Consider the following 11,422-nt stretch of genomic DNA (forward strand, 5'->3'; position numbering starts at 1 on the left):
AGGCCAGGTTCCTCCATGCGCCCCCCTCCCCCCCCCCCCATGTAGAATGGCAGACCTGCAGGCTACATACAAGTGATCTTGGCGACATCACATGTACAGAACAAGCGGCGGCTTCCCCGCTCTACATTTAGCTCTGCTTGCCCAAAGACAACTACCCGCCCGGCGCCCAGAACTGCATGTCCCGGGCATCGGGAGATAGGAATTCCACACCCCTGCTGCCCCTCTGCTCTCTGCTGCCCCGAGGCCGGGCCTTGGTTGGCCTTGTGGGAAAGCCAGCCCTGGTTATGGGATTATGTCAGCCTTGTGTCCGGATGAGACGCAGCCCAGAAGCCTCCTTCTGGCCAAATGATGGACTCTGATAATTGGCTCTCCCGCTCTCGGCAGGATGTTATCACGAGACATCCTACATGCCCCGCCTTGGCATTCTGCCCTGGGAGAAGGATATAAGCAATCTGATTGGTTCCTACAGACAACATGGCTCCTCTCAGACTCTTTATTGCGTAGTACATTATATCAGAGATGACAACAGACAGGGACAGAAATGTAGGATTTTGCAAAATTTTATTGGTGGACAAATGAAAAATGTGGACGTTGCCAGGAGGAGGGGGGGGCGGGGGGCTCCAGGCGTACAGCCGGAAAATATCTGGAAATAAATATGAAGACAATAAATAATAAGGAATAATTATGGTATCAGATGACAGAGGAACGCGTAGGCTGACGCTTACCCTTTAAGGAGTGGTGAGATAGAAGACTTGGCTGGAGGTGGTGACACCTTTGTACGTGTCGGCGTAGTGACCCATCTTGGGACACCCGGCGCTGGGGCAGGATTTACAGCTGCCCTGTATGATGGAGAAATACATATTTAGCATTATGCCGGTTCTGGCAGATACAAGATGTGTGCGTCTTTAAAGCAAAATTCACAGCCCATTCAAAAGGTTAAAATGACGAAACCCCTTTGGCAGCAATATTCAGCTTCAGTCCGGAGATTCACCCTGCAGTACTTTTTTTCTGCCACTAGAGGCCCAGGTTCTATGTGATTGGAAAGGAGAAGCAGCAAAGTCATGACCTCATCTCTGTCACTCTGCTCTCCCCTTCCCTCCTATCAGCATGAATCTTTTTAGCTCATTAATTGATTGGCTCCTTCATCTCATACTCCAGCCCTGCTGTACAGGGAGTACGAGAGGCTGACACCAGGTCACATTCATGCTTGCGTATAATATTGATTAAAGGAGAACTATAAGGTCAGGGTCTTTTCCCCATAGTTCTCCTTAGGGTAACGGGAGGACACAAACTAGCGTCCTCCCGTCACCCTAGGCTCAGTATATAGGGAGCTATAGCTCGCGGTATACTGAGACGCCGCAGCTGGAGCGGATCCCGACATCGATGTCGAGATCCGCCCAGCTGCGTGAGTGACAGCTGGCTCCGCCTATCTAGAGGCAGAGTCAGCTGTACCCGCCCCCTCCCCCGTCCGTTCCGCCAGTCAGCGCTGGAGGATCGGAGCGGGGAGGGGGGAATCCAGCCCCTCCCCTGTCATGGCAGAGAGCCGTGACAGGATCGAGAGGTGAGCGAACGCCGGTATGTGTTCTCTCACCTCCCGATCAACTGAGCCGACCTGTGACAGTCTCATTGTCACAGGTCGGCTAGAAGTATGAGGTGAGTGAAAAGCCCCTCCCCCCCCTCATAGTTCTCCTTTAAGAGTTTGTGCTTGTGCTGGAATTTATGAGAAAATCGGGACATTTTGGTGAAATACATTTGGGAACGGAACATCTGTCGGTTATCAGTGAATTATGTGAGATGTGATTTATATGTCCCCGGGTAAGGACCCGAATCCCGGGATTGGATACCATCCCATACGATGGAGACGATCCGCACAGAGTCACTCACCGCCTGGTAGGTGTTCCAGTTGCCGCAGGGATAGCTGGTGAAAACTCCGGTGTTACCGACGCTGTCCGTGTAGTACTTGATGGCTCTCATGTGGTTACAAGTGACAAAGTTAACCACTCCTACAAAAACAAAGAATGAAGAATGTGAACATGTTACTGTCATATCACAGACACTTGGAGCGTGTGTATGTATAAAAGTACAAGGACTGAATGATACATATGGAATATTCCGGCCGGGGTCACAGACAGAAGGACTGTCCAGATGAAGGAGGAGCGTATCGAAGGCTGTGTGGTGACCGAGGTGTCAGGGAGACACGTGGGAGTGCACTGGCGGCACAGGGGGGCACTCGGGGACACAGGGGTGCACGAGCTGAGATGGGGTGCGCTGAGATGCACTTGGAGTCACAAGGTGCTTAGAGGTACATTTGGAGTTACTAGGTGACGTGGGAGTGCACTGGCGGCACAGGGGGGCACTTGAGGAAAAGGGGGCGCAAGATAACATGCGAGGCGCAAGATAACATGCGGTACGCTGAGGCACAGTTGAATACGAAGGCAGCACGTGGGCGCGCTTGGAGTCAATAGAGGACACAGGGTGTGCATGGGCTCACTTGGAGACACGGGGGTTCACAGGGGTGCACTAGGAATCACTAAATGACACATGGCCCCTGGAGTGCCCTTGGAGTCATGGGGTGCAGAGAGGTGCACTGGCATCACAGGGTGCACTTGGTGACACTGAGTACCCAGAGGCTGAAGGCAAACACAGAACACACAGGAGGCATAGGGGATGCTGGTAAGGGATTGCAGCAGGGGGGCTTAGCTAAAGTGCAGCAACATGTTGTGTAAACACCAAGCTTTGCTTTTGCTTCCCAGTTTAAGACAGTGCCAATCAGAAGAGCTGTCTCCTAATAATGAGATCTGTCTCCTAATTATGGAAGCTGTCTCCTAATAATGTGATCTGTCTCCTAATAATGGGAGCTGTCTCCTAATAATGAGATCTGTCTCCTAATTATGGAAGCTGTCTCCTAATAATGTGATCTGTCTCCTAATAATGGGAGCTGTCTCCTAATAATGAGATCTGTCTCCTAATTATGGAAGCTGTCTCCTAATAATGTGATCTGTCTCCTAATAATGTGATCTGTCTCCTAATAATGAGATCTGTCCCCTAATAATGAGATCTGTCTCCTAATAATGAGATCTGTCTCCTAATATTGAGAGCTGTCTCCTAATAATGAGAGCTGTCTCCTAATAATGGGATCTGTCTCCTAATTATGGAAGCTGTCTCCTAATAATGTGATCTGTCTCCTAATAATGGGAGCTGTCTCCTAATAATGAGATCTGTCTCCTAATAATGAGATCTGTCTCGTAATAATGAGATCTGTCCCCTAATAATGAGATCTGTCTCCTAATAATGAGATCTGTCTCCTAATATTGAGAGCTGTCTCCTAATAATGAGAGCTGTCTCCTAATAATGGGATCTGTCTCCTAATAATGAGAGCTGTCTCCTAATAATGGGATCTGTCTCCTAATAATGGGATCTGTCTCGTGGTTGGCCACCTCTTGTGCGGCAGAGTAAGTGACGTCTATAGCGGCTTTCTCCGGCTCGAGAGGTGACAACCAGTGCCGGGAATTTATAAAAGGAGATCCGGGTGCCACATACAAGTCCCGGGACTCCCGATGTCACTGCCACGTCCTGGCGTCTCCAGCACTCAGCAACGTCACATGTCATCCAGCAGGAAATATCTGCTTCTCTGCGGCTTCATTTTACCCAATTTTGTCCAATTTCTAAGATGATAAAATGGGAACCTGCAATAGAGCCGCTGGAGGACAGTCCTGGGACTTCTAATTCCTCAGCAGTGATGGGTTTGTGGCGGCCCTGGAGGACCATCCTGGGACTTCTAGTTCTTCAACAGTGATGGGTTTGGGGCGGCCCTGGAGGACAGTCCTGGGACTTCTAGTTCCTCAGCAGTGATGGGTTTGGGGCGGCCCTGGAGGACAGTCCTGGGACTTCTAGTTCCTCAGCAGTGATGGGTTTGGGGCGGCCCTGGAGGACAGTCCTGGGACTTCTAGTTCCTCAGCAGTGATGGGTTTGGGGCGGCCCTGGAGGACAGTCCTGGGACTTCTAGTTCCTCAGCAGTGATGGGTTTGGGGCGGCACGGCTCCGGTCTAGTCATATATTATGTGGGCTTTACATGACATTCAATGGACCTATCCCCCCATATGAGGATCTCACGTCACATAGAAGAGCCGACACCTCCAACTACAATCCTCACCGTTCCAGATATCTTCCACATTGACGTTGGGGATTTGAATGTTCTGAGGACATCCCGGCATCTTCACTCCGCCATTGGGGAAGAAATCCAGGTGACCAACAACCTGGCTCATTCCGAAACCTGAAAGATGATGAATATCATTATATATTTTTATTATTATTGACCCTTCAATGTGCCATTTTGTTAAGTTATCATTTTTTTTGCTTCGTTTCCCATGGGGGGAGGGGGTGGGGGGTTCTTCACTTTCACTTTGAGACACAACAGGAAATGAGAGGAGATCTCTTCACATTGAGAGAAATTCCCTCTTAAAAGTGTTGACACCCAAACAGGTGTCCCCATTGGAAGATTCCCCCTCTATTCCTGTTTTTATTTCACCATTACTTTTTTTAATTCACGGGAGTCTGGATCGGATCAGTGAAGACATATGGATTTTAAGGGGGGACCCCATGCTAAAACACATATCCCCTCTTCACATCAGAACCCCCCCCCCCTTACACATCAGTGTCCCCCTTTACATCAGGGGCCCCCCCCTTTCATTAAAAACCCCCTTCACATCAGGAGCCCCCTTCTTTTACATCATAGTACCCCATCTCGCACTAGGAGCCCCCCTTCCCATTATAACCCACTACATGGCATGACGCTAAGGCACCCCTGAGAAACTCAGAAGGCACCCCAGGGTGTCACGGCACACTGGTTGAGGAAGGCTGCAGTAGACCATGACTCCATTTGATTTTCTATGAAGTGACACATAAGACTGACCCAGGCTGGGGACGAGAGGTCCGGTGTCTGTGTGAATGACATCCACGAGTTTGGCATCTGATGGGTCCAGCCTGACCTCTATGGGTGTGTTCTGGAAGTACGGCTCAGCGGGATCCAGACCTGGCCAGAGAGACCAAAGGAAAGGGTTAATCCACACAGTGTTCTCATTAACCCTCGACACACATCTATCTATCTATCTATCTATCTATCTATCTATCTATCTATCTATCTATCTATCTATCTATCTATCTATCTATCTATCTACACTATATTGCCAAAAGCATTGGGACAGCCCTTCAAATCATGTGATTCAGGTGTTCCAATCCCCTGCATGGCCCCCGGTGTATAGGACGAGGCGCCTCGGCGTGCAGACGTTTCTACAGACATTGGTAAGAGAACGGGTCGCTCTCAGGAGCTCAGTGACTACAAGCGTGGTGCCGTGATAGGTTGTCACCTGTGCAATAAGCCCGTCCGTGACATTTCCCGGCTACTAAATATTCCGCCGCGGTCACCTGTTACTGGGATTATAACAAAGTGGAAGCAACTGGGAACAACAGCAACTCAGCCAGGAAGTGGTCGGCCACGTCACATGACAGAGCGGGGTCAGCGCATGCTGATGCGCACAGTGCGCAGAAGTCGCCAACTGTCTGCAGAGTCAATAGCTACAGACCTCCAAACTCCATGCGGCCGTCAGATTGGCGCAACAACAGTGCGTAGAGAGCTTCATGGAATGGGTTTCCATGGCCGAGCAGCTGCATCCAAGCCGCACATCACCAAGTGCAATGCAAAGCGTGGGATGCCGATACGGCTCAGCGGGATCCAGACCTGGCCAGAGAGACCAAAGGAAAGGGTTAATCCACACAGTGTTCTCATTAACCCTCGACACACATCTATCTATCTATCTATCTATCTATCTATCTATCTATCTATCTATCTATCTATCTATCTATCTATCTATCTATCTATCTACACTATATTGCCAAAAGCATTGGGACAGCCCTTCAAATCATGTGATTCAGGTGTTCCAATCCCCTGCATGGCCCCCGGTGTATAGGACGAGGCGCCTCGGCGTGCAGACGTTTCTACAGACATTGGTAAGAGAACGGGTCGCTCTCAGGAGCTCAGTGACTACAAGCGTGGTGCCGTGATAGGTTGTCACCTGTGCAATAAGCCCGTCCGTGACATTTCCCGGCTACTAAATATTCCGCCGCGGTCACCTGTTACTGGGATTATAACAAAGTGGAAGCAACTGGGAACAACAGCAACTCAGCCAGGAAGTGGTCGGCCACGTCACATGACAGAGCGGGGTCAGCGCATGCTGATGCGCACAGTGCGCAGAAGTCGCCAACTGTCTGCAGAGTCAATAGCTACAGACCTCCAAACTCCATGCGGCCGTCAGATTGGCGCAACAACAGTGCGTAGAGAGCTTCATGGAATGGGTTTCCATGGCCGAGCAGCTGCATCCAAGCCGCACATCACCAAGTGCAATGCAAAGCGTGGGATGCCGCGGTGTAAAGCACGCCGCCACTGGACTCTAGAGGAGTGGAGTCGTGTTCTCTGGAGTGACCAATCACGCTTCTCTGTCTGGCGATGGGCGTGTCTGGGTTTGCCGGTTGCCAGGAAAACGGTCCTCCCAGCTCCTCCATACTCTATTGTAGTGCAGTAGCCCAACCCCCTCAGTGATCACCTGAGATCCTGGCAATGCCTCTCATCCTCTTGCCAGCTTCTCCGGCGGTGTGGGCACCCAGGCTGTGCCCGATCAGGTGGACGTTGCCAACAGCGTAGCCGAAGTTTTTCTACAAACACATAACATGCGTCGTGTTAGATGTCAGTAACGTCCAGGAGGAGGAAGAACAAGTTCAATATGGCAACAAAACATTGTAGATACATTCCATTCATTAGAATCTAAGTGTGGACAGAACCAGTGGGGAGGCACTAAAACCTCCTTATTTTTGGATGTCGGTGTACCATTGGGGAAATTTCCCTTCACTTCCTGTTTCAGAGACACAGCAGGACATTAGAGGAAGCCTCCCAAAGTGCGGGGAACATAGGAAACCAACAACTACTATGTTAATGCCACTGACTGCATTGTATGTCTAATTTTTAAATTTAATTTTACCCAGAGTTCCACTTATGGTCCCCAGTACCAGGACCAGTGTACAGAGCGACTTCCGCCCCCACCACCCGGATGTTGTTAGAGGCCTGGGAATAGGTGGTGCGGGATCCTCCGCTCCAGTCCACAGCGATACAATTCACGTCTTCAATTACAAAAAGTTTCTGCAAGAAAAAGAGAAAGAGGATTTCTAAAAAATACACTTTAACCCCCTCCCGCCCCCCCTCCCCCCGACTCTATTCAAGGTGACACAAAATCCCTCCGAGTCCCCGAACTCTGAGCAACATCTTATTTGTGTGTCACTCGGCTGTAGATCCTCCAATCATCTCTGACACTGTCCTTCCTTCTGGAGGGGGGCTACCTCTGTTCCCCATGGTCCCTGTGTGTGTGTTATAGAGTAGTCACCGCTCCAAGCTCCGCCCCCGGGATGGACTACAATCTCAGGTTTAGTTTACTCATTTGTATTGAGATTGTAGTCCATCCCGGGAGTGAGCTTGGAGCGTAGTGAGCTTGTGAGGTACCCCATGATGGTGGTCTGTGTTCTATCCTGTACATTAGGTGTAACAAGGTGGGAGAAGACGGGACCACTTACCCTGCAGATATCGGACAGCCAGCTTGACTCCCCGCTGTCGGTGAAGCCATGGATGATAAAGCGGGTCTTCCTGGTGGTGCGGAAATTGGAGGAGGAGATGGTGGAAGGGGTAGCGGCGCTGATCACCTGCAGGAAGAGATTACAAAGTAACATATTATATATATTAGTGACATAGCGGGACACAGAGTTTATGTTCTTTAGTAGTTATCGCTATTAAGTTATTTCAAAATGCAGATGTTCATCTGTGTCAGAACACAGCCAAAAACTGCACAGGCACCGGGATTCATCATCTCAGTCCAGGAAGTAGATGATCCCGCATGATCTTCATGTACAAGATGTTCAATGGTGACAGCAACATTGGCAACAAACTGTTTGAGAGTAACTCCATTACAAAGACTAGAGGCCGCCACCTAAAGTTGGTGGAGAAAAAATTCCAGCACAATGGGCGAAGAGGGTTCTTTACAGTAAGAGCGGTTAAGGTCTGGAACTCTCTGCCATCGGCCGTCATCTCAGCCAAGAGTGTAGATTTGTTCAAGAAACGTTTGGACAATTTCTTGAGGGAGCGTAATATCCGGGGGTACCAGTACCCCTAAGAATGAGATGATGCGTGGACCTATATGGGTTGGACTTGATGGATGTATGTCTTTATTCAACCCCAAATACTATGTAACTATGTAACTATATAACTATGATGCCTGAACAAAGCTAGTGCCATCCTTCTGGAGATAAAATGGCCAAGAGGACCAGGAAGTAGAACAACAGGAATTGTAAGTAAAAGGAAAAAAATATGTTTGTTGAACTAATAATTGTAGCTCTGCATGCTGATATGAAATCATCTGACACTCATTAGTTCAACAAACATATTTTTATTCTACTTACAATTCCTGTTTTTCAACTTCCTGGTCCTCTTGGGCATCAGTGATGTAATCTGTGCCCAAGCGTTGCGTCCTGGGAAGGTGACATCCGCAGAGCATTGCTGGGAAATCTCATCTGTAATCTCACGAGATCTCAGGGAAATGCATTTCCCTCTCCTGAGATGATGTGCATGGTCACATGTCCTAGTCACATGTGCCAGAGTTCCAGGAAGTAAAATGGCAACAAACTGTTTGAGAGTAACTCCATTACAAAGACTAGAGGCCGCCACCTAAAGTTGGTGGAGAAAAAATTCCAGCACAATGGGCGAAGAGGGTTCTTTACAGTAAGAGCGGTTAAGGTCTGGAACTCTCTGCCATCGGCCGTCATCTCAGCCAAGAGTGTAGATTTGTTCAAGAAACGTTTGGACAATTTCTTGAGGGAGCGTAATATCCGGGGGTACCAGTACCCCTAAGAATGAGATGATGCGTGGACCTATATGGGTTGGACTTGATGGATGTATGTCTTTATTCAACCCCAAATACTATGTAACTATGTAACTATATAACTATGATGCCTGAACAAAGCTAGTGCCATCCTTCTGGAGATAAAATGGCCAAGAGGACCAGGAAGTAGAACAACAGGAATTGTAAGTAAAAGGAAAAAAATATGTTTGTTGAACTAATAATTGTAGCTCTGCATGCTGATATGAAATCATCTGACACTCATTAGTTCAACAAACATATTTTTATTCTACTTACAATTCCTGTTTTTCAACTTCCTGGTCCTCTTGGGCATCAGTGATGTAATCTGTGCCCAAGCGTTGCGTCCTGGGAAGGTGACATCCGCAGAGCATTGCTGGGAAATCTCATCTGTAATCTCACGAGATCTCAGGGAAATGCATTTCCCTCTCCTGAGATGATGTGCATGGTCACATGTCCTAGTCACATGTGCCAGAGTTCCAGGAAGTAAAGAGAGATGGATTCATCTGCCCTTAGTAAAAATGGCCGCTTTGAGAAGAATGGGGGAGGAGAAGAGAAATAAGGTATTCCTTCTACTCAAGTCTGTTACCTGAAAGCTGTTCTGGTTGTTTCTGGTGAAGAGCAGGAAGCGAGTGTTGATCTTCTCTGGGGTCCAGGGTAACCTTGTGATGGGTCTCTCCAAAGTGCCGGCCCAGGGCCTGGCATCATTGAAACATCCAACTCTGTTGTAGCAGACCTCTGCGCCTGGATGGGACAAATGGAAGAGCTTGTTTCTGAAGGGTCACTCCACTCAAAACTGATATCAATGTTTAATGATGCTGCAGAATGACCCCTCCCCCCATCCCTGTGCTGAGTTCCCAGGTCTGTACACCCGCTGTGCCCATTATGAGGGGCCCCCACCATCCCTGTGCTGAGTTCCTGGGTCTGTACACCTGCTGTGCCCATTATGAGGGCCTCCCCCCATCCCTGTGCTGAGTTCCCGGGTCTGTACACCTGCTGTGCCCATTATGAGGGCCTCCCCCCATCCCTGTGCTGAGTTCCCGGGTCTGTACACCTGCTGTGCCCATTATGAGGGCCTCCCCCCATCCCTGTGCTGAGTTCCCGGGTCTGTACACCTGCTGTGCCCATTATGAGGGCCTCCCCCCATCCCTGTGCTGAGTTCCCGGGTCTGTACACCTGCTGTGCCCATTATGAGGGCCTCCCCCCATCCCTGTGCTGAGTTCCCGGGTCTGTACACCTGCTGTGCCCATTATGAGGGCCTCCCCCCATCCCTGTGCTGAGTTCCCGGGTCTGTACACCTGCTGTGCCCATTATGAGGGCCTCCCCCCATCCCTGTGCTGAGTTCCCGGGTCTGTACACCTGCTGTGCCCATTATGAGGGCCTCCCCCCATCCCTGTGCTGAGTTCCCGGGTCTGTACACCCGATGTGCCCATTATGAGGAGCTCCCACCATCCCTGTGCTGAGTTCCCGGGTCTGTACACCCGCTGTGCCCATTATGAGGGGCTCCTACCATCCCTGTGCTGAGTTCCCGGGTGTGTACCCCTGCTGTGCCCATTATGAGGGGCCCCCACCATCCCTGTGCTGAGTTCCCGGGTCTGTACACCCGCTGTGCCCATTATGAGGAGCTCCCACCATCCCTGTGCTGAGTTCCTGGGTCTGTACACCCGCTGTGCCCATTATGAGGAGCTCCCACCATCCCTGTGCTGAGTTCCCAGGTCTGTACACCCGCTGTGCCCATTATGAGGAGCTCCCACCATCCCTGTGCTGAGTTCCCGGGTCTGTACACCTGCTTTCTTGTACCTTTTACAGCGCCCAGAAAGAAAACTCCAACAATCCAGGTCAGCAACATCTGTAGAGAGAAAACATGTTGAGTCCGAATCCTCCATCAGTAATGACAGACAGCCGGCCATGGACTGTGTGTACTCACCTTGTCCCTGCGGAGCCTCTGTCAGCTGCACACTCACTGTATACGGCTGAGTATATATAGACAGAGGCCACCAGACACTGACCCCCAACACTGTTAATCATTATCATCCTTCCCTCCTCTATGGACGTTATATAAGTGATTGTTATTTTTGTACAAAATGGAAAATTACCAGAAGCTCCAACACAGCATCAGCGTTGTGGAGAATTGGGGAGCGTGCGCTGTGCGGGAAAGGACAACCATAGATAGAGACTACACATGAGCCAAACTGACTGATGTAACTTTGCCAAAATTTTGGTAAAATTTCCCATATTTCTGTTAAATTTCAACCTTTTGTTCAAATGCATTACAAGGGACCTCAGGACACACGGGCCCCATAGGAGTATATAGAGCTGTACTGCGCTGGCGCGGTCACCACAGCGAGACTTCCACCGAACAGTCTTCCCATAAGATTATATGAGTATATAACGCAGAACTGATGCCAAACTTTTAGTTTTTTCAGTTTTGGAAAGAGAAACATGAAAAGCAAAAAAGTGATGGACAGGAA

General features: G+C 49.6%; 1 protein-coding gene across 1 annotated transcript; it reads right to left on the minus strand.

Annotated features, from left to right (window-relative positions):
• Positions 1-728: 728 nt before the first annotated feature.
• Positions 729-10,800, minus strand: LOC108800216 (pancreatic triacylglycerol lipase-like). Its single transcript, XM_018572180.1, has 10 exons — positions 10,752-10,800; positions 9,541-9,695; positions 7,618-7,743; positions 7,074-7,189; positions 6,973-6,991; positions 6,600-6,708; positions 4,913-5,032; positions 4,154-4,273; positions 1,885-2,003; positions 729-839 (listed from the first exon to the last, which is right to left on the minus strand). Exons 1-10 carry the CDS (start codon positions 10,798-10,800, stop codon positions 729-731), a joined length of 1,044 nt encoding a protein of 347 aa, XP_018427682.1.
• Positions 10,801-11,422: the final 622 nt, after the last annotated feature.

The sequence above is a fragment of the Nanorana parkeri genome, unplaced genomic scaffold (genome assembly GCF_000935625.1).
Source record: "Nanorana parkeri isolate BGI_ZX_2015 unplaced genomic scaffold, ASM93562v1 scaffold1958, whole genome shotgun sequence".
Lineage (NCBI taxonomy): Eukaryota > Metazoa > Chordata > Amphibia > Anura > Dicroglossidae > Nanorana > Nanorana parkeri.

Coding starts and splice junctions, on each gene's coding strand:
- LOC108800216 (XM_018572180.1), bottom strand. CDS start 10,800: ATGTTGCTGACCTGGATTGTTGGAGTTTTCTTTCTGGGCGCTGTAAAA. Junction 4,274..4,912: donor ACCTCTCGTCCCCAGCCTGG/GTCAGTCTTATG, acceptor ATCATCTTTCAG/GTTTCGGAATGAGCCAGGTT. Junction 2,004..4,153: donor TGTGGAAGATATCTGGAACG/GTGAGGATTGTA, acceptor TTGTTTTTGTAG/GAGTGGTTAACTTTGTCACT.